Below are 21,986 nucleotides of genomic sequence, written 5' to 3'. Positions count from 1 at the left end.
GGGGGGGGGGGGGCAGCTATGTAAGGCCGAACAGAAAACACACATCACAGAGTGAAAACAGCCCCACAGTCAAACCTCTGACCTTACAGAGCACATCAAACGATCAATAAGTTTCCCTTCATTAGTGACAAACACAAATCATGGATTTTAATCTCTCACATGTTTAAATGTTAAAAATAAGTGCCTTCAAACTCGCTCTGATTCCAAATTATTCCATTAGTTCTGATTGCCTGTGGACTCACAGCAACCCACCTGAGATCCAGTCTGTATAATGTGTTATTAGAGCCCGTTTCCCTTTTAAAATGTCTCTGTCACGCTTCCACTGAACCCGTTTCCTGCAAACCAACGTCCACTCACATTCCTCCCCCTTCCTTTGTATCGCTGCACACAATCCTTAAGTAACACAACACAAAAGAAATGCGATACAAGGAAAAACAATCGGCACCGACTCCTCTACGTGTGCAGGATCTGTAACGCCTGCGTGTGAGGGCTTCAGGGTTTAGAGCAGCTCCCATCAACCCAGGCACGGCGTTCTTGGCTGGTTAGCAGCCTGTGACATAACATTTCCCGTCAGTCCCATGACTTCCAAAGTGGTGATTCAGAGCAGAGACAGATCTGTGGAAGGAAAGGCTGTGAAAGAGAAGGAGAGCGAGAGAGGGTTTTAAACTAACCAGAGCAAGAAGGGGAAATGCAGTTTAGGATTTAAATGGGAAGAACTAAAGAAAGCGCGTCGTTCTTAAATGGTTATTGTGCTTCCAGAGCTCAGTTCAGAGGAGGAGGGAGATGATGAAGACGGCAGCAGTGAGGAGTTCACGGACAGCATAGAGGAGGATGACAACAATGTGAGCGGCAGAAGTTTGAACTCTGTTCAGGTGAAATACCTTTCCTGCTTAAACAGATCTGATTTAAACCAGAGTTTAGTCACTGAACGGCAAGAATTTAAAAAGTTTGAATGTTTTGTTTTTTTGCAGGCTCAAAGAGCTGAAGATGCGACTGAAGGGCTGGTAAGGGGGTCGTTGCTCCAAAAAGCTGAAATAAAACAGCTTGAAGAATCTAAGGAGACACTTGAAGCTGAGCTTGAAGAAATCCAGTCCCAGCTGGAACAGGATGGATTCAACTCTCTGGCTGAGATGAGGTGCACAGTTCACCATCTGCTCAGAAACGCTTCAGTTTTGATGGAGCTTTTGCCCCTCTGGACTGTTTGAAAAGTTTTCATTATTGTGTTGCTTTGTGTTTTATTATTATTATTATTATTTGCTAGGGCTGCCCTGCAGAGGCTGCAGCAGGAGAACCAGGCTTTGAAAGAAACTCCAAGTCGACCTGCAGTGGTGGGGCTGAGGGACACGGTGAATAATCTGAACCCAGAAAGAGAGGAGGAGGACGAAGAGTTGGTAACGTCTCAGGTGGTGTCTGGGAAGCGAGGCCCTCCTTGTGTCAGTCAGAGCAGCGAGCCGGGGAAGAGGCACTGCAGGAGGCCGTGCTCTCTGGATCTGACGCCCCACCAAACTCAGACGGTAACTTCAATTCAGTTGATGTTGTGTGATCCCACATACAGGAGCTTTTCTCTTTTGTGGCTGTAGACAGAGTTCAGTTGTACATGGTAGTTCAAATAATGAAATGATGTTTCTGTGGAGTCCTCTTTTTGTTTCTGAACCTGTTTGTTGTTGCAGATGGTAGAGTCGGTTAGCAATGAGGTGGGGGCGCTCTGCCAGGATATTAAAGAGGGTCCCCGTGAGCAGGCTGCTCATCTTCGGTCTGAGATCAGAGAGCTGCAGGAGAGGCTGATGGTGTCTGAGGCCACAGTCCAGGCTCAGGCTGAGCAGCTGAAGGACTACAGAGATCTGCTCAGTGAGTTGATCTTGAGTTTATCTGCAAAAGGAGGCTGACACAAATTTAGGAAAGGCATGAAACCACAGTTGGGTTCTGACTTCTCTCTGTGTCCATGCAGCAGAGACATCTGTCCAGCAGGCCAGTAAGCAGGTGCAGGTGGACCTCCAGGACCTGGGTTATGAGACCTGCGGCCGCAGTGAGAACGAAGCAGAGCGAGAAGACACCAGCAGTCCAGGTGATTCAAGCGCATCTTGTGTCTCTCGGACCAAGACACACTCGGGGCTCCTGATTTTTTCAGTTTTTCAGGACGTCTCTCCCTCACTCCTCTGCTCAGAGTTCGACGACCTGGAGATGTGCACGTCGCTGTCCCATCCCCAGAGCTGCGACGCCGTGGGCGGAGGCTGGTGCGCTGGCAGCGGAGGAGCTTACGAAACGGGGGATGAGGCGGCGTCCCTCCAGCATCTGGTCCAGGATCTGCGCTCACAGCTGACCCACTGCCACAAAGTGATCCGTGGGCTGCAGCTCAGAGTCCGCTCCTTGTCTGCCACGAGCGACTACGCCTCCAGCCTGGAGCGCACCCCTCGGAAGGTGCTAACTTCACACTCCACAGCATCTTATGTCATTTAGATTTATTCTACATTTGTTTCATGCTCATCTTTTAGGTCAACTGGGCGTTTGAGAAGTCCCCCGCTCCTAGCGGTGTGGAGGAGGATGAGGGCTGGATGTCCGACACCCAGGGGGTTCGGTCCGGTTCCAGGCCCAGTAAGGAGCTGCAAGAGCTGATGGAACGAGTTACTTCACTTGAGGCTCAGCTGAAGACGACCAGAGTGGAGGGCAAAGGTCAAGAAGACGAAGAGAAATGTGCCACCTGGCCTGGGTGAGAAGAAATGATTTTGAAAGAGGAGAAAGCCTAAAACCAATCTTTATTCATGCTCTGGATCATTTTGCCTCTTTGATTTTCATGATTTCTTTACAGGAAGTACAACTCTTTGATCCAGGCACAAGCTCGCGAGCTGTCCCACCTGAGGCAGAGGATGAGAGAGGGGCAGGGGGTCTGCCACATCCTGACGCAACACCTGGGAGACACCACCAAGGTACTGCAACTTGTTCTCATTCAGTTCTTTATTCGTTGATGTTGTATCTGTATCTGTGACATGAGAGTGGAGGGAAGATTTCTTCCTCGTATTCTCGTGTTTGTTCAAACTCTCGCCAACCTTCAGGCCTTCGAAGAGCTCCTGCGGGCCAACGACGTGGATTACTACATGGGTCAGAGCTTCAGGGAGCAGCTGGCTCAGAGCAGCGCCCTGGCACAAAGAGTTATCACCAAGATAAGTGGACGTAAGGAAAATCTTCTTATCGCGGCACAGAAAACCCACTTCACTTTTGTCTTCCTTCGCTAAAGCACCGTTTCTCCTCTTGTTTTTCAGGGGAGCGGGCAGAGAGCCATGAAGACAAGACGGGCCATGAGCTGCTTGCCTTAAGGTGCGTTGGCTTGATTTGTATCGCCCGCTGCTGAATGTTGAAGGCAGACAATAATGTGTTTGTCTGTGTGTGTGTGTTTGGGAATCTGTCTGTTCGCAAATATCTCATGAACCACTGGACAAATTTGAATGACATTAGCAGAGAGAAACATTAAATGTATATTGACGACTGATTAACTTTTTGAGACAACACAATTCAAGATGGCCGCCACAGCTAATCAATCAATCAATCAAATTTTATTTGTATAGCACATTTCAGCAGCAAGGCATTTCAAGGTGCTTTACATAATTAAAAAAAAAATAAATAAATAAATAAAAACAGCATGTGACATTGAATAAACAGTAAGAAAGAGAAAGTGTTGGCTAATCAACATTAGCCAACACTAGAATGGCTATAAGTCAGTCAGTTTTACAGATATTGAATTAGTAATTCACAACACAAACTCCAAGCATGAGTTTTCAAAGTTTGATCAAAATGTCTTTGAATCCATAACTTCACATTAGATGATCGACGGGTGATATGCATTCCTTCAAGGCCTTTATTATTATTCTGTGGCTGTGTGAACATGGTGATTTGTGTAAAAATCTCATAGTCAATATACAATTAGCATACATCTTTTTCTACCTGATTCAACCATAAAGCACATTCTGAAGATTATGTTGTGTATGGGAACATGTTTTAGTGCTTTCATACAACATTTAGTTGATCTTTCAAACCCTCACCCAGTGGTATCACTCAGTGCGCTGAGGGTATTAGCTTTAGCTCATGAATTTTGCAGAGCTTTGACTCCTGTCAAGTTGTGAGTTTCCTGTCATGTGACGCACTAGTGTTCCACATGGTTGCTAAAAGTGCCAGGAAAGTGTTGTTAATCCCCACTCACAGGTCATGTAAGGTGCTGCAGTTCAATAAACAACCTGCAGGTGTCCCACCAGGCAAACCTGAAACATTTGTTCTCTTGGCTTGCTCAGAAAGATGTGGCTGACTCTCATCCTGTGTCCTCGTGCAGGCTGAGCAAGGAGCTGCAGAAGAAAGATAAACTCATCGAGTCGCTGCACACCAAACTGCAGCAGCATCCCGAGACCCCGTCCAGCTGCCACGCCCTGTCTGAGACCACTGACCACTCGGACAGGACCTCCTTGGTGTCTGATGAGTACCAAACCAACGAAGACCTGGAGCTGGGCTCGGATTTGGACACCAGAGAGTTTCAGGAGGAGCAGCAGCTGCGGCAGCGCGGACACGTGTCGGAGACAGAAGGTACTGAGCCTCATTTTTCTTTTTGTTTTTAGAAAATCTATCTTCCTATCCCTTCACCTTTCATACCCCTCTTCTAGTCCCTCCATCTCTCCCTCCTCCTCATGGTCTCCTCAAGACTTCCAGCAGCTGTCCCAACATGCTTTGCTCAGCCACTGTGGGTTTGACCCTTCAGACAGCTGGAGGTATGGGACACAAAGATGGCTAAAAAAAACATTATTTCATACTTTTTGTTCTGTATGTTTCATTTCCCATCATTCTCCTCCAGCCTTTTTCAGTCCTCCCGTCTCCTCCCCCTCTCTCCCCTCCCCTGGCCCTGATATCTGGGGTTATGACCCCCGGCCCAGGGCCCTGTCTGTGATCGCTGTTCGCCCAGAGCTGGACTCGCTGTACAAACAGATGCAGGACAGGGGTGAGGGGCCGCAAACAGTGTGTGGCACGGCTGAAACCTTTGAGTTTTGGTTTTAACGACCCCCCTGGATTTTCCCGTGAGTATCCTGCTCAGCCGTTCTATCCTGTGTGTGATTGCAGGCTTCCCGGTTCCCCACGACCAGACTCTGTTCAGTCTTTCATCTAGTGCTCAAAACCAGCACGACTTCTCCGGCTTCAACCAGCTGTCCCATCATGCCTTTCAACAGTACCAGCTTGGTGGCGTCTCAGACGGCCACTCCATCCACTCGGACTCAGGTCTAATATCGGGAAGGCCTTTGTGGGACATGGGGAACTTTGCTCAGCCAGTCAGAGGCTATTCTGGACACCAAACAGGAAGCAGCCAAGCAGGTGTGACACCCATTTGTTTATATAGCTTTACCTTGTATTTAAAAAACTTGAACTAGCAATTTAACTCATTTAAATGCCTTCAGGAGTGAATTTGATAGAGGAGCACCTGCAGGAGGTGAGGTGTCTCCGTCAGCGTCTGGAAGAGTCCATCAGAACCAACGAGAGGCTCCGACAGCAGCTGGAGGAGAAACTGGTTTCTGCTGGGCGGGAAGGAGGTGATCTATCCTCCTATATTTAAGTTATAACAACCATGAGAATCGTCTCTTTCACATCATAATTACAATCTTCTCTTATTGTCCAGGAGCACCAACAAACATCTATATTCAGGGCCTGGACACAGTCACTCAACTGTCCAATGAGATCAGAGTCCTAAAGGAGGAAAACCTTACTCTACAGTCTCGCCTGCAGGCCAGCACAGGTGATTCATCGAACTGCTTACAGACACTGAACAGAAAATAGTTTGATTTCGGGGGGCACGTGAACCTATCCGGTGTCCCCTCTCCTCTCAGACACAAACGAGGAGGTGGTGCAGCTGCGGGAGGTGGTGTTCACAGCACACACCCGCCTGAAGCAGGCCGAGCTGGAGGCCGAGCAGTGGAAGGAGGAGCTGCGACGCCTTCAGGCTCACACTCAGGAGCAGGGGCAGCAGATTCACACGTTCAGGCAGGAGCGACAGGCCAGCCAGGACAAAACAAACAGGTAAGTGTGCTTTAAAATAAATAAAATAAAATCTCTGGGTTGTTTTTTCCTCTTACTTCATGCAGTCATGATGGTTTGTGCTTCGCCAGGCTCCAGCATGAGGTGTCTCTGCTGCAGCAGCAGCTGAGTGAGAGCAGGGAGCTGATCCACTCCCTGCAGAGTGAACTGCATGTTTATGATCGTGTGTGTTCAAGCACAAAGGCAAACAAAGGTCAGTCTATTATCCGAAAATATATATATTTTATATTTTACAACTAAAAGTTATCATGGACATAGTTTCCTATTAAATTTGTTACATTGGCTCCATCTAGTGGCTGATAGGAGAATAGTTAAGGAATAGTTAAGGTTTGCATTTCTAGCGCTTGATGTTTAAATTTTTTGCTAAAATGATACGCCATACAGTCAAAGTTTTAAGAAAAGGGACTTGTCTTTCTTCTCCAGGGTACTTGTGTGAGGTGGCAGGTCTCCCTGTGGAGCTGGGGGAGCTGCTGGGGGAGGTGAGGAGTCTGCGAGCGCAGCTGCAAAGCAGCGTCCAGGAAAACAGCGCCCTCAAACAGCTGGAGCTCCACAAGCAGCTGGAACAGAAGCTGGGCGGTGGGTCTCCACGGACTCCGTCTCTGTCTGCCCTCACGGCCAGTCCTCAAAGAGAAACCTTCTACAGACGGCAGCTGCTGCATGGTTAGACGGAGCTTTCTAAACATAACCCCGACACACTGCGGCGCAACATGTTTGTGAGGCGCTGTGCTGCTGTGTATTCAAGACTGGTTTGTGTGTGTGTGTGTGTGTGTGCGTGCTCCGCAGACCCAGCTCCGTCTCCACCAGTCAGGGACATTGGTCTGTTTAACTGTGGATCTCCTGGTCCCCCCTACTCAGACCTGGATGACAGCCATAGCACTGCAAATGGTGTGAATTTAACTGCAACTATACTTCAGCACCTTAATCTGCCTTCCACGTTTCAGTTTGTCATAAATAAAACTAAACTGCTTTGCAATAATAACACAACCCCAATTCCAAAAAACGTTAGGATGTTATGTAAAATAAGAATAAAAACAGAATGCAATGGTTTGCAAATCTCATAAACTCTTTAATCACAGTGGAACATTGTAAACATATTAAATGATTATAAAATGATACCAGTTTAATGAAGATATATAGTTTTAAAACGTTGGAACAGCTGCAACAAGTTTGTAAAAGTAAGCAGTACCATTGAGAAACAGCTGGAGGAGCATTTAGCAACTTAATAGGTAAACTGGCACCAGATCAGTAAGAGGACTGGGTGTAAAAAGAACATTTTAGAGAGGCTGAATCTCTCTGAAGTTAAGATGGGCAGAGGTTCACCAGTCTGGGAAAACTGTGTCTAAAAATAATGTAACAATAATTGGAAAAAAAATTGGGACGACTTTGAATATCCCATCATCTGTAGTTCACATCATCCAAAGAATTCAGGAAACTCAAAACACTTCTGAGCTCAAATACTAAGACTGAAAGTCAACACTGGACCCCTGAGATCCTCAGGTCCTCAGCAGCACTGCATTAAAAACACTGCATTTTGGAACTGGGGTTGTACTTTTAGTTGTTGTTTTAAATCTGCCTGCACTGCATAACTAATAAATTCTAAACATTACTAATTCTGTTTTGCATAAAATAATATAAATCTAGAAGTCCTTCCCAAATCCAATCCACCTCTGTTACACCCCACACAGACCTTCTCGACCCGCACTCCGAGCTGGAGGGGGAGGCACCAGACGGGTCGTTTGCAAACCGTAACGGTCGCCACGCTGTCGGCCACGTGGACGACTTCAGCGCCCTGCAGCAGCAGGTCCTAGAGGGCCGGAGTCTCGTCCAGCGCATGGAGGCCACCCTGCAGGCCTGCCTCAGCCCGCCGCTGCTGGAGGGCAACCAGAGAGAGAGCAGAGAGCCGGTCTGTTTCCACGATCCGAGCTGTGAGGAGACTTTTACAGGGAGCTCACACACATTTATGTCTAACTTAGATCTGCTTTTAGGTTCTGGACTATGGCTGCATAAAGAGCCTTCTGTTCAACACCAAGACTCTGAGGCAGATCTTGGAGGAAGCAGCAGCTCTGCTGAAGATGTTCTGGAGAGCAGCTCTTCCGAGCACTGATCCCTCCGTCCAAAACCTGAAGAAGGTTTGAAGAACGCAACGTTATGTATTCTCACCTCACTGGGGGTCCAGTCCGACATTTTTAATACAAACTCATATGCTCTTTGTGTGTGTGTGTTTGTAGGAGCAGTGCATGCAAGAGGAGATTTTATCTCTTAAACTGCGAATATCCGAGCAGGAAGAGGTTCTCAAGGGGACGGTGCAAAGACTGAGGAACACCAGCCGCACCAAGGAGAGCATGGAGCACTTCATAGTCAACCAGTGTGAGTGTTCATGTGCGCGGGTTCGTGAGAATGTTGGGAGGGTGAGGGTAAAACCAAAGACCTAAAAAGGTCTGAAGAGCTTTTCCAGCAGGGAGCACAACTTGTCCCTTCGTGGCAGAGACAGAAACAATAAACAAGGAGGTTTATTATTCCTTAAGTTTAACGCACATCTCTGCAGGTTAACATGGACACATAAGGCAGGACTGTGTGTTGGAATTTGACTCTGTCCTGTAGCAACACAAACAAACCCTCTCTTTGTTTTTTTGTTTTTTCAGTATCAAGAACTCGTGATGTTTTGAAGAAAGCAAGGACAAATTTAGAGGTAACCAAACGTCTCTGCTTCCTCTGCCCCCTCAGCTGGTATTTGTTGGATTTTTCTGTGTTGGACCTTCATATTATTGTGTTATTATCAGCGTTATGTGGCGTGACGTTGCTGGTGTCTGGAATATTCCTGTCGTAGTTTCACCATCTTTCCGTCTCACTTGCTCCTTCGTTCTGAATTTGTCTCTCCTCCTTCCTTCCCCCCAACCCCTCCCCATCCCAGAGGAACGAGCTGAGACTTTCCTCTCTGAGCTCCTCCCCTTCCTGTCCTTACGCTGGTAATTGTCTGACAAAACGAGGAACATATTGTCCCAGGGTCTCTTTGTTTTGTTTGTTTCCATCACTTTCCCTGCTTTTCTAACCATATCAGCGTCACTGCTTTACTATCCTGTGTAGCAATCAAAGCACCTTCATTTTTACTGAACTTTGCCTGTTTGATTAGCATGCATTCAACAAAACTAAGACATGGGAATTATTGCAGGTGATACCCTCATGTATTGATCTCAAAACACTACTTTAGAAAGTAACTGTTTAAGAGCTAATAGTTTGTTTTGACACCCATGTACAACAAAGTCTATTTACAGCCCGTGACGCTCCGCAGTGAAGACTAAAATAACTTCACAGTGTAAAGTTTCCACCCTGTGTGCGTGCCGACAGAGAATCAGGGATGTTTCGACTGCTGCTCTTTCACTGTAGGGACGAGCGTTGTCACGGGTTCACGCCACGACGGCGACTCTGGCATCCCAAAGCACCGCGTGATGTCGCGTGTCTGCACAGCTGCTTCGCTCTCTGCCTCATCGCTCATCCTCAGCTTGTCATCCGCAAGTGCTTATCGCAGCTGCATCAAAACTAACATTTTGCTCAACAAGCCGAACCTCGCTGTCGTGGTGTTTTTGTTTTAAAAACGACTAGTGTGACATTTCTTTGGAAACATGTATTCACTTTGTTTATAAGGAGATAGATATCTTACGTATGAACCAGGAAATGATGAGCCTTTCACCTCACACATATCTGATAATAATGTTGTGCTTTCATGTTAAAATATTTATTATTTTCATGCTCATACATATGCTTTTATACATTTTTTATCTCTCTAGAGATCTACAGAAATTGGTTCATTATGTTAATCAGTCACATAAACTTTCTGGCTCCTTTAAAACTTTCTTCAGATTGGTTTAAGGTTTTGATGGTTTCTGAGCTGTGTTGTCTGATCTCCAGAGAGACAGACAGATCAGTAAATGTATGACAAGCTGACATCAAAATATAGCATAAAATAAGATAAAACTACACCTGAGGAATTCTACGAGCCAACTATCAGGCTCACTTTCCTCATTATGTAAAACTTGAGACATGTTTAATATGAATTCCTGACACTATATTAATATAAATGATAACAGAAGGATAAAAACAGTGTTTGATAAAGTCACTGCAAGAGAAACAAAAACAATACTAGTCAGGTTTTATAGATTCTATCTATTTAACTCTAAATAGCAAAGTAAATAAACATGTTGTCCAAAATGTCAAACTATTCCTTTAACATTTCACCTCTCCTCATTGTTGTAACTGATTCAGTCAGGTCTCTGTTTTCTGTCCACATCCAGCTGAGAACTCAGGAGGTGCTGCCGGAGACCAGCCTGCTGATCTCGGTGTCCTGAAGACCAGCGGAGCTCCTGGACCCTCCAGGGCGCCGGCCAATCAGCGTCTGGCAGCGAGGAAGCGCAGCAGCCAATGCCTGCTGTAGACTTTTTAAAGAACCAGCCTCAGTGCTATGACCTCTGACCTCTGTGCTAAACCAGCCAAGTCCCTCCACCCACCTTCCTTCGTGCCCCACATACCAACCCGCCCGAGCTCCATCTTTTCCTCTCTTCGTACCTCCTCCAGGCAGAATAATCTGCTCCTCGAGCCTCACCCTCCCACCTGTTTGTGACTCTCTCTCTCTCTCTCTCTCTCTCTCTCTCTGCCCCTTCACCTCGCGTGTTGTTGTCTTTTAGTGAAACGGTCAGCAGCTTGCCTTGTCGTGTGTGCAACAAAAGGGCCGTCTGAAAAGTGCTTCTGGTGGTTTCGGTGACGTACGTCCTCCCGATTGATCTGTCCTAGCTGGTCACCCATGACTACACACATTAGCAGTGAGTCAGGGGGACTTGTTACAGAAGCAGCTGCCTGTGATACATCCATCTGCTTCTGGGAACAACCACCCAAAGCTGGACAACCTGTGGATGAGGAAAAAAAACAAAAAGATGTTTGTGCATGTTGAAAATGGCTTGAGGGAGAAAATCTGCACACACGTGTGTACACAGAGTTTGAACTGTGTATCTGAGCAGCCCACTCAAAGACAACTCACCTGCAACTTTAATCTCCGTGGCTTGTTTTTTATTAACATCCTTTTTGCAAATGCAATGCAAAAAAAAAGACTTCATAAGCTATCATTACACCTGATGGAGGAATGTACAGTAGTTAGGTTGTGTACTAGATGTGTTTGTATTTGTGGATGGAAGCCTGAGATGTCAGCCATTAGCCAAGGTTCATTAATATTTTAGCAGTGCCAGAGAAAGGTTCTGTTTAAGTCCTGGACTGCTTCTTTTAGGTCCCAGAAGTGTTATTGGTATTAAATGAATGAATAAAAGAATGTGGAGATGGAGCCGTCTGAGTAGAATTCTCGTTAACAGGAACTCAGATGGAACCAGACTCAACACACGTCCCTTACTTCAGTATGAGCATGTGCAATAACGTTTCCTCAGTGATTCTGCTGCGCCGCGTTACGACGCACTCGTATTTATTCACCTGTTCGAACACAGACCAGTGTTATGATTGTACTTACACCTCGAGTGTTCATGCATGAAAGAGACTGTTCACGAAAACTGAAACTCTGGAGCAGAGAAATGCCAAAGTTTGAACTTTGAACTTTTCACTCTGACTTGCCTTACCCTTGTGGATGGTAAAACCCCAGATTGGATCAACCTCAGGGTTACCAATATGACTTTTTTAAATTTTTACAGGCCTTTAGAACCATAGAGACGGTGACCGTTAGACAGCTGCTTCAGCTGACTGAAAATATTTATTTGGACCAAAACTCAACAGAGCCGATTTTGTTCTGTTTTCTTAATGTTATTTCTCTTGGTTTCGACCGCTGAAGCATTCCCATGGCAACGGCAACGTAGATGATCAAGTTCATACAAACTTTGGCAAGGCTGTTGGTCCAATCAGTGTCCCACAATTTGCTCAGTTCAGCTCCACGTTTATTTTGATGTGTTTTCCCGCTGTACATGTGCCACTTTGAGCTGTAAATAACCCGCTTTCAAGTCCGTTTTTTTTTTTTGCGAGTGTGTTGACGTGCACGTGGGAGTGCGTGTGAGAACATCCAACATTTGCTTTTGGCAAAGTTGATTATCTGGGTAGCTGTGCAATAGCTCGCCTTTTTGTTTGTTTTTTTTTATTTTGATGTTAAACATCATTGATTTTGTGTGCGCTTGCTCTTCTCTACCTCCTGCGGTTTATAGTGTGTTAGAGGATGAAGCCACTTTGAATCAGTTATTCTCATGGGTCGTATCAGATTAGTACAAACTATGCCTTTTATGATATTTATTACACCGACCGTGTGTCACCTATAATACAAAGCTCTGGTTGACGTTGCTTCGCTTGCCTTTAAATTTAGCCTGAGAGCGTTTTCAGCCTCAGTGGTAGAAATGGCCTTGATAAAGCTTCTACTTGATTTCTGCTGAACGAGGCTTTGTTTACGCTTCAGCCTCCAGGGGGAGAAAAAAAAAAGACAAAAGTTGCCAAATATTTCAAAGAGTCAGAAGTTGATGGAGGAAATTTTAAAGACTCCGTTCATAATAAAAGGCAGCTTCGGAAATGATTGTAAAGCTCCAAATCCACGGAGCACCTTGTCAGAGCGTAAACAAAGCCTTCTGTGCTTCTAGGAAGAGAACCAAACAGCGAATTAAAGCAAAGTATTGTTGGTGTTGAGTTGCATATGTATATAGTGCTGTCTGATTGGTGCAGATTCATTCTGATTGTGTGCATAATGAACTCGTAAGCCTACTCAGGACTCCTATTGATCCTGTCTTTGGTGTGCTGTATTGGCAAAAGTAACGGAGACTTCTGAGAAAGAACAAATAAAAACACTGGAAAAATTTCTGATTATCGTCTCTCTTCTAATTTGTCGTGGACTCCGACATGTTGTTTCTGTTAAAGAAGGATAATCTATCTGTAGGTTATGTGGAGTAGTTCAGAATAGTCAATATGTTACCTGCAGCCAACAGCAGTGAGATTAATCAGCTTGGAGAAGGAGGGGTCAAACTCCAGGCCTCAAGGCTCCGCTGTCCTGGAAGTTTTAGGTGTTTATGCTCCAACACACCTGATTCAAATGGTTTAATCACCGCCTCACCAAATCATCAAGTTCTCCAGGAGCATGGCAACAAGTCGTCCATTTAAAGCAGGAACACATCTAGAACATGCAGGAGTTTGAAATGTGCGGTTTGGAGAATTTCTCACAGAGCGATGCTGTGGTCCATTTACCTCAGAAGTTGAAACTCAGACTGCGAGCTGAAAACCAGTGGGATTAACTAATCCCTGCGACCAGTAACCAGGCTAACCGTTATTGGAAATACAGGCAGATATTATACACCTCTCCGCCTTTTACATGTTCACTAACAGAGGCAGTGCAGTACAGAGAGAGAGCGACACACAGTAGTGCAAATAAATGGTTTACTGCTGCAGCTGTCACTGGTTTATACGCACCGGGCAGCCTTGTTGGGTTTTAAGGTCAAGGTTGATCAGGAGCCTCGGGTTACAGTTTCTGAAGGCTTTCCTCATGTTGTTTTGTTCCCGCTTAGCTGAAGCCACTCAAACCTACAAGAACAAGTTTTTGCCTCTAAAACAACTCAAACTTTAAAGTCTTATAAGTCTAAATAAACAATATAAAGAGGTATTTTTACATCTTGACACTGAAGCGGTTCACATGCTCACTTCTACACAGAACAACCGTGTTGACTGCGAGCAGCGAGTGACGCCTTGATAAGGAAACTTTAAAATGAGCAGAAGAATTTGAAGTTCTGTGCTTTGAAAGTGAAAGTCCAATCTTATTGTGGCATACCCGTTTGTTCTGCCACTAATTGGCCCAAGTATTGTAAGGTATCTGAAGATCAGTTTCCAGGTACAAGGTACCATTTAGCTCATACATGGCTTCAGGCTTTAGGTTTCACTTTTAAATGTGAAGCAAACTCAGTGTAAGCTGATGGCTTTTTGCTCGCCTTATTTAAGAGGAATGCACACGTGTGTCTTTATAGATTCACCTAAATGAATGCATGAGCATATTTCTGCTTTTAGCCAACCAGCTCCAGTAATGTGTCACGGTGCACGTCGTCTGCAGACACATGCCCGGGGTTCACGCTGAACTCCCAGCAACAAGGTGAGGAGTCAGAGATCCCGACAAGCAAGAACACGCCGAGGAATCCTGGTCTGCGGCTGCTTCCAAGCTCCTCCAACTTAACAGACCGATGTGGGCTCAGAAATGAAAACAAATATGATGACGTTAACATTATAGTGACGGCTGCGAGAGTCGTTTTGAAGAGAGGGTTTAACAATCCAGTTTTAATCAAGTTAAAGGAAGTAAATTATAAAAACCTGCTGACAAAAATCCAATCGTTAAGTGCAAAACTCCCAAACAAGTAAAATCTGCATCAGCAAAAACATTTCTCTGGCCATTCTTCAACACCAGAACAGGAACTATACACTGTAATTTGGCTGATTGGCAGAGGAATAAAACAAAACACTGAGTTTAGTGAAAAATCCCACAGTATTAGCCCTGCTGCAATAAAAAAACTGAGCACAGGCTGCTATTAGGACCAGTATTTCTGTCTTTATTTGCAAACAAGTAAAACTCCGTACAGTGGATCCTCACGCCGTCTCTGTGAAGCATTTTGAAATCATTCGTGAAACGGCTGCACAATTCAAGCTTTGGTGATAGCTTCGAAACTCCATGGCACTTCTTAATACTCTTTTTGTTAAAACTTGTAAATCTTTAAAAACTCTGAGGACGAAACATTACAGAAAAGGCTCAACGTTCAGAGCATCCGAGCCTCGTTTGCATGTAGAGTCTAACAACTTAGAGCATTTTTCATGCAGACAAAAACAGTTACAGCACAAAAAAAACATTCTAAATAAAAAAAACTACAGAACAGCTTAAATATTTTGTTATGAGCACTCAAGTGAACAAACTGCACACTTGGATTTAAGGTAACAGTTTATAATCATAGCCCTGTTAATGATTATCAGCAGGCGGCAGACATTCAAAGCAGCTTAAAGAAACTGACAGGTTTTATATGTAACACAGATACGATACATTCCTGTTTGATGAACCGAACTGAAAACAGGCGAACGGAACGAGCCAAGATCATCAAATCTAAAAAAAACGAATCTGAGACGCTACAAGACGGGAGCTGCATAGTTAAGAGCTTACATCATCGCCCCTGCTTAAAAAATGCTCCAACTGAACACACTTCTGACCGACATTCCTTATCTGGATGTTTTCAGTTCAGTTTATGAAACAGATTCCGCTCACGCGCCAACGAACAGTACGTTCCCAGAGCAGGACACCGAGCTGCTGTGATTTCACGGGACGATATTGCACTTAAAGCTAAAAAAACAGTTAGGTCTGTTGCTACAGGTCTCCACTCATTCTTAATCTACGCACTCAATAAATAAATAAAAATATACCTGAAAAATACCAAGTGCCGTTTCCAAAGCCAACTTTGGGGTTTTTTTCCAGTTCCGAGTTTTCATTAACAGCATGTTTGACACTTTTAAAAACATTCAATTTGCCAAATTGTGAAGTCATTTAAATCTTCTAAAAAACATCCAAAGCAGTCAGTAAAAAGAAACATACAGTACATTCATGTAACCTTCCATCAAAGAAAGTCTTTGTAGCCTCTTACAGACACGGATACATTTGTTAGTGTCCTTAAAGCTCAGTGACACAAGTACAAACTAGTTTCAGTGATGTCATACTTTAATGAATGAACAGATGTGTTGGGGCCCTTAAAGAGATTATTAATCTTTGCATTATAGTCATGTTTTCTAACTAAGTGACCTTAATTAGTATCAAAGGTGCCTTCCAGCTTTCCATCAGTAACTTCAGATTATTTAAAGAGAACAAGCAGCCACTGGGTGGTTTGGTGTGTTTGTGTGCACCACACTGAACATGGAGCAGAAAGATCAAAGGTCAGAGCTGTCTGAGGAGCTCAGGAAGAAGATTATAGATCTCCATGTTAAAGGTAAAGACTGCAAGATCAAATCCAAGCAGCTTCCTGCTCCTGTGACCACAGCTGCCAAGATTATTAAACAGTATAAGGTTCAAGGATGTGGACGCAAGTGGAAATGCAGCCCCAGTTAAATCAAACCGATAGTTCAGATGGTAGAAAAAGAGCCAAAAACAGCTTTAAAATCATTCAAGCTAAACTCTGAGGTCAAAGTGAATCACTTTCAGTTCAAACCATCTGCCTCATAAATCGTCCACAGAAAGAGGAAGGCTCCACGAAAAAGCCAGACAAGGAATTTGACAAAATGTATGTTGACGAGCCCCAAAGTTTCTGAGACTGACGAGACAAAACTGGAGCTTTCTGGCCTTTTTGGTCACAGTGGAAGGTTACCAACAGATTTATCCGCGTCCGTACACTTCCCCTGACTTTCTTTTTTGTTTATTGTTTTTCTTTTGCAACTAGCAGGCATTACAAATAGCTAACTTTGTGTCGTTGTGCAAGAGTTAGCGCTTCATTATGAGGCGTTCCCTGGGAAAAGAAAATCTGAGCGTTTGGTTCGCTGCTGGCTGGTCGAGCGGGACAAACAAACAAAAGCAGCCATTTCTGATCAAGCAAAGAAAAAAAAAAAAAATTTTTGTTTGATTCTGGTCACATACCAAACAACCTCTCCATCTTTAGACTCAATAGCTCTTAAGAATCAAACCATTAAAACACACAGTACTATTCAAAATCCTATGAAACAGTTCATACTCAGGTCTTCCACCTGACAAAAAACAAAACATGACAGATTTACAGAACATGCACCAAACGATCTCTTTTTTTGCATACTAACTCGTAAATAATCACAACACACAGTGGTTTAGTCAGTCTCATGTGTTTGTAGTTGTTATCAGGTAAAGAAAACAGTCCGGGTCTTATCTCTCCCTGAAAAATAAAGCCCTATATAGACTGAAGTGCACCCTCGCCCGCAGCCGTTTGTGCTCAGCTCACCTGTAAACGTGTTTCAGTGCAAGATTAGGCGAAATGTAATCACAAACAGCTATAAAGAAACAACAAAAATCAGCCAAATACAAACATGCTGCTCTTTCGGGGCGCTGCAGAGGCTCAGATGGGCTTGTAGAGCAGAGACGTGACGTATTTCTTTTTATATCTGTGAGTAGCGCTCAGCACCATGACTCCATCCTACACAAAAAAACAAAGCACAGCATGGAGATAAGACGCTCCGAGATATCAGCGTGGAGTAAACGAATAAAAATTTACAGGATTTAATCATCTACCAGCTACATCTGAAGAATGAGACCGATTTTGGCCATCGGTGAACCAACCTTAATTGAAAGGGCATAAAGGTGATTTAGCATCACGTGGTTGGGTTCAGGCAGCAGGGCAGGATCGCACTGAAGCAGAGTGAACAAAGAGCGTACAGAGAAATGACCTGTGATGAAAGTTTAAAAGATTTGAAAGTAATAACGGCAGCTGGAGACACTGACAGACACGTTGGTGTCCTTGTTCAGAATAACTTGAAGCAGGTGAGGTGGGAGAATCGGCGGGGCTTTGAGGTGCTCCTCTGGTCTAAAGATGTACTGCTCCTGGCCGTAAGGACCCGGGGGAGAGCTGGACAGGTCTGTGGTGACACAAAAAAAAAGAAAAAAGGGAGACTTCAAGTGCTGGTACTTTGACATCCAGCTGTGTCGGAGACCTGCATCAGGTCTGTGATGAACTGAGCTGACCAAATCAGAAACAGAAAAACAGGAAGTGACGGCGGCTGAACGCGGGCTCACCTGACGTGTCTGAGCACTCCAGAGAGTCGACCTGCAGAGCGTCAAACACCTCGAAGTCAGACTTCTTCACTATGATCAGGTTGTTGATGGTGCCAAGCTGGCTTGTTACCACCGGCTGTAAAGCAGAACAAAGATCCCAGAGGGAGCGATCACCAGCAGCTCCGGATGGCACCGATCACCGTTTCTGTTACGCAACTAATAATAAGTTGGACTTCCTGTGCTTTGTTGTGGCATGTTTCTAATCAGCACAGAACATGGTGAGTCACTGACAACAAACACGCAATAATTTATGCATTTTATTGCAAACATGGTGAAATTTCCTAGTATTAGCTGCAGAGGAGGACTGGCTGTCTTGCCGGTGTTGCCAAATAAGGCTTTAATGAATACTGTTCACAGTCACCGTGACATTTAATTTGCACTTTCAATAAATGTCTCACCAGTGCAAAAGCAAAGTGCTTACACACACCACTTCCTGTTTGTTCGCTCGGCAGGGCAGGCAAAAGAGCAGGACCTCACTATTTACACACAAGCACATTTAGCAGCTCACTGAGCCGGCAGTCTGCTCGCCAGTGGGCATCTTTTTTTTTTCTGTTGGACATTTATCTTGTCATGGGGTAATGCCACAATAAACCTTGAGCTCTCTGACAAATCGTTCCTGTCTTAAGGTCACTCCCCTTCCCTGCAACGCTGGTCCTTTCCAGTTAAGATGCTTATTCCTCTCTCGCTGCTTGCCATCACTTCTTTGATAAGAAAAAGGACCCAAGAGGACAGAGAATTATCTCTTTGAGATCTTATAAATCATTCCAACGAGCAATGAAAAAAAATGCAACATTAGTTTAATTAACTGAAAATGTTAGAATATAAATGCATCGATAGTTTAATATTTTTTTTCCATTTGAATGTTTTAGGTAATTACTTTGCGCATTAAATCATCTGGGCCCGCTTTGTAGGCTTTTCCAGTTATTATTCAAGGAAGGCCTTTTTAATCAGTCATTTTTGTTTTTATTGGATTATGTACAACTCCTAAAAAAAGTGCAGCTTGATGAACATCCAGCCTTTCTCTCTCTCTCCTCGCCACGCTCCACACTTTGCACAACACGCAAGTTTAATGTTCTCATTAATCAGCACAAAGAGGGTGCTGTTCTGGTGAATTAGCGTCTTTTTTGTACAAGAATACTGGACAGGTGAATGAACGCCGGCCTCGGCCTGGAAGCACAGAAAGCAGGCCCGGTACAGATGTCTTTGTTTGTCTTTCTCAGCTGATTATGGGTGATTATGGCGAGAGCTTAAAATGTAGGTCTAAATAAATATTCTTTTTGTGGAGGCGGCTTTGTTTTGTTTGTCTTGGGCCATCGTGTTTCAGTCACTGTGAATTTTGTGGTGTTTTTTTTTTTAAATTTCTCCTGACATATCAGAACAGCCTGACCCATCACTGTGTCCCATGACTAAGAATATAGATAATAGGAAAAATAGGGATGCTAATGTCAATATTTGAGTGCAAAAAATATATCTGCTTCACCTCATGAACAATAGGAAACTATTTATTTGTCTCTGTGATCAGTACATACTAACTCAGAGCAATGATTCAATCTTAGGTTTGCTCAGTGTACACTTTAACTTGTGGTTTGACCGACCACATTCAAAATGCAGGGCGGCTAAACCGGCTGAATGATGATGCAAAAACCTTCAGAGTTCATTTGCATGTTTATGAAAATGACAAAACCGTAAAAAAAAAGTGACAGCTGTACCTCTGAAGGATCATGAACCCACTGTCCATCCACAAAAAACTTGTACTGGTGCTCTCCTTCTGGCAGGTCCAGAATGGCTACAAAGTCATTATGGCTTCAAAGAAAGAAGAAGAGAGGACGTTTTAGCGCATATAACGGCGCAAAAGCTACAAGTGATGTCACCTCTTGAAGCCAGTATTACTACAGGATTCACTCATACGAGACAATAACTGTAAGATGTCTTCTGCAAAGTCGTCCTCTTTACCTCTTATTTAGGGGTATCTTTGTGTTCCAGTTATTGAACGAGCCAGCTATGTGAACTTCTTTTCCTCCTCCAGCCCAGCGGATCACAGTGGGTCGAGCCTGAGGACCAGTTTTAACCAGGTCATCCATGTCCGGGGTGAACTCTTTGTCCCCTGAGGTCTGAAAACAATAAATAGGCGGATCTCTGCAGCAAGCCGTTTGAAGAATAATATTTGAAACCTGAAAGGCGTTCACGCAGACAAATCAACTCGGGATCCAGTCTGAACTGTTGGAGGTATACCTTGGACTCGGGTCCGTGGGTGTTGAAGATGTTGGGGTCATCTGTGCTGTCCACCATTTTGCTGCTGGACTCTTGGTCCTTGTGACTCCCGCTGCTGTCGGAGCGTTGGGCCTTCCCTCCATGGCGATCTGCGGACACCCTGTCACTGGTGTTACCCATGGCGCCTCACTGGTTATGATGCCACTGGAGAAACAAATTCAAAACAAAAAAAATCAAGACAATCTAAATATTACAATAAACCACAGAAACCACATAACTAACTTTATTTCTGATTAGAATTTTACTTTCCAGAGACATAAATAAAAAACTGTGACGTTCTTGCTTTACCTTGTGATGTAAATCCTGCCTTCTGCACAACATACAGGTTTCATCTGCTTTACATTATGTTGTGTAAACATTAGAAGAAAGTGACTTTGAAGGATTTTTTGGGGCGTCACTCTTTCCATACGGCTGGTTTTAACACATAAATTGTAAAGAAGCAGAAAGGTGCTGTAACGTGTGTGGTGGGCTGTTTTGCTCTGAAAAAAAAAAAACATTTAAACAAAACCCTGCAGTAATGATCAGATATAAAGTATTAGTCACGTTGTCTCATGATGCGGGAGCAACAACGTGGCTTCGCTGACAAAGAACGTATTTTAGTGATCCTCCGGATTCAGAAAGCTTTCCATACAGATTATGATGTATTTGCTTTTGATTCATACTGCGTTTATCTGTTCTTTCCCCCTAATTTATGGTGTTTCTTAGTTTCATCAAACCTAATGTTTCGCAAACAAGCTTTAAGACAAAAAACTTTATTCAGCTATAGTAAATTATTCAAGACATTTTGTTGATAAATGTTTTGGAGTTAGGAACTGTTTAAGACACAACCAGCAGTTCATTTTAATCTAGTTTAAATCTTAGGAAAGCCAATTAAGAAGAGATTATTAAATATGACACAAATAAGCATCTCAGGTTACTTCACCACTTGTGCAGATCTGATTAGGATTGACCACAATTTCCGAATGAGTCAACAGAATGAACTGCTCCCAAAAGGCCTGCTATTTATTGTGTGTTTATATAAGCCCTAAAATACATTAAACCCTGAAATGAAAATCTCCATTATGAGATCGATCAAGGCGCCATGAACTGAATCCTCAGTTCACCCCTGATAAATAATGATGACAGTTCCAGATAAAACAGCGAATGTCGCATGTACATAAATCACAAATGAGTTAAAATGTCAAATAAAAAGGTGTAACCCTGTGTAGCCTCCCCGCTGGATGTTCAGCTGTGCCCGCCCACCTCAGCTCAGCCCGGGAGAAATATTTTTAGCTGCTGCTCACAGTTAAAGTCGGCTAGCTACAAACTAGCTGCCACTAACTTCCTGAGAGGTCAAAGCTCGCGACACAAACCGTGCAGTAAATTTAATGGCGTATATTTCACCGTGTAACTAAAAAAGACAGAACCGGATACACACTCACCGACACCAGATGACGCTCCTCAGGACAGCAGTTACCGCTGAAGGACCGTCGTCTGCTCCTCTTCACAACGGTACTACAACTACGGCGAGCGCCGAGGACAAAAAGGGTTTCAACTGCCCACCAATCAGGAACGGAAAAAAACGGAGACGTCACAGGCGAGGGACGGTTTCTGTCACAAAACGAAACAAAATAAATGTAAAACACAACTGAAAGATTTGTTTTGATAAAGGGTAATATATAAAAACAATAAAATTCACAGTAAAGTAACAAAGTATATTTACTTAAATACTACACTGAAAGACAGTTTTTACACTGCAAATCAAAAGGAAACACCTTCAACTTTACTATATTTAATTTATCTAAGTGTTACAACTGAAAATGAAGATTTCATACAATGCATGATAAATTAAAATAAGGTTTTAAATCATAATATTTTAAGTTTACACTATTTCAAATAAACTAGTGGTTCA

General features: G+C 43.9%; 2 protein-coding genes across 9 annotated transcripts in view; one reads left to right on the top strand and one right to left on the bottom strand.

Annotated features, from left to right (window-relative positions):
• wu:fj49a02 (myomegalin) overlaps positions 1–12,885 on the top strand; it is a 38,216-nt gene extending 25,331 nt beyond the window's left edge. For 4 of the 7 annotated variants that reach the window (XM_017422223.3, XM_017422224.3, XM_017422217.2 and 1 more), the window contains 26 exons: positions 760–872; positions 972–1,135; positions 1,262–1,514; positions 1,671–1,848; positions 1,949–2,065; positions 2,165–2,418; positions 2,493–2,707; positions 2,807–2,924; positions 3,051–3,168; positions 3,258–3,312; positions 4,319–4,566; positions 4,644–4,748; positions 4,832–4,975; positions 5,095–5,343; positions 5,427–5,558; positions 5,645–5,761; positions 5,853–6,042; positions 6,132–6,253; positions 6,484–6,720; positions 6,844–6,945; positions 7,746–7,963; positions 8,046–8,189; positions 8,289–8,427; positions 8,703–8,749; positions 8,972–9,026; positions 10,350–12,885. In XM_017422223.3, the coding sequence (XP_017277712.1) occupies positions 760–872; positions 972–1,135; positions 1,262–1,514; positions 1,671–1,848; positions 1,949–2,065; positions 2,165–2,418; positions 2,493–2,707; positions 2,807–2,924; positions 3,051–3,168; positions 3,258–3,312; positions 4,319–4,566; positions 4,644–4,748; positions 4,832–4,975; positions 5,095–5,343; positions 5,427–5,558; positions 5,645–5,761; positions 5,853–6,042; positions 6,132–6,253; positions 6,484–6,720; positions 6,844–6,945; positions 7,746–7,963; positions 8,046–8,189; positions 8,289–8,427; positions 8,703–8,749; positions 8,972–9,026; positions 10,350–10,489 (3,974 nt within the window). In that variant the 3' untranslated portion in view covers positions 10,490–12,885. The remainder of the gene's footprint in view (positions 1–759; positions 873–971; positions 1,136–1,261; positions 1,515–1,670; positions 1,849–1,948; positions 2,066–2,164; positions 2,419–2,492; positions 2,708–2,806; positions 2,925–3,050; positions 3,169–3,257; positions 3,313–4,318; positions 4,567–4,643; positions 4,749–4,831; positions 4,976–5,094; positions 5,344–5,426; positions 5,559–5,644; positions 5,762–5,852; positions 6,043–6,131; positions 6,254–6,483; positions 6,721–6,843; positions 6,946–7,745; positions 7,964–8,045; positions 8,190–8,288; positions 8,428–8,702; positions 8,750–8,971; positions 9,027–10,349) is intronic. The other 3 variants (XM_017422221.2, XM_017422220.2, XM_017422222.2) reach the window with 3 other exon arrangements.
• A 1,701-nt stretch (positions 12,886–14,586) lies between these two features.
• On the bottom strand, positions 14,587–21,606 carry prkab2 (protein kinase, AMP-activated, beta 2 non-catalytic subunit). 2 transcript variants are annotated; one of them, XM_017422117.3, is made up of 9 exons: positions 21,517–21,587; positions 20,384–20,574; positions 20,057–20,239; positions 19,778–19,935; positions 19,534–19,627; positions 17,786–17,900; positions 17,495–17,628; positions 17,333–17,401; positions 14,587–17,189 (listed from the first exon to the last, which is right to left on the bottom strand). In XM_017422117.3, exons 3-9 carry the CDS (start codon positions 20,213–20,215, stop codon positions 17,112–17,114), a joined length of 807 nt encoding a protein of 268 aa, XP_017277606.1. In that variant the 5' UTR covers positions 20,216–20,239; positions 20,384–20,574; positions 21,517–21,587; the 3' UTR covers positions 14,587–17,111. The 2 variants fall into 2 exon arrangements, with proteins under 2 accessions (XP_017277606.1, XP_017277605.1); XM_017422116.3 differs by lacking the exon at positions 20,384–20,574 and having other exon boundaries at positions 21,517–21,606.
• Between the last annotated feature and the right edge of the window lie 380 nt (positions 21,607–21,986).

This window comes from Kryptolebias marmoratus, linkage group LG20 (genome assembly GCF_001649575.2).
Source record: "Kryptolebias marmoratus isolate JLee-2015 linkage group LG20, ASM164957v2, whole genome shotgun sequence".
Lineage (NCBI taxonomy): Eukaryota > Metazoa > Chordata > Actinopteri > Cyprinodontiformes > Rivulidae > Kryptolebias > Kryptolebias marmoratus.
This window is presented reverse-complemented; position numbering and strand designations above follow the sequence as displayed.

What these genes read in the sequence shown, in the direction of transcription:
- prkab2 (XM_017422116.3), bottom strand. Translation starts at nt 20,215, where the DNA reads ATGGGTAACACCAGTGACAGGGTGTCCGCAGATCGCCATGGAGGGAAG. An exon ending in CCCACGGACCCGAGTCCAAG is followed by an intron (nt 19,936 to 20,056) that starts GTATACCTCCAA and finishes TATTGTTTTCAG; the next exon opens with ACCTCAGGGGACAAAGAGTT. An exon ending in AAGATACCCCTAAATAAGAG is followed by an intron (nt 19,628 to 19,777) that starts GTAAAGAGGACG and finishes CTTTCTTTGAAG; the next exon opens with CCATAATGACTTTGTAGCCA.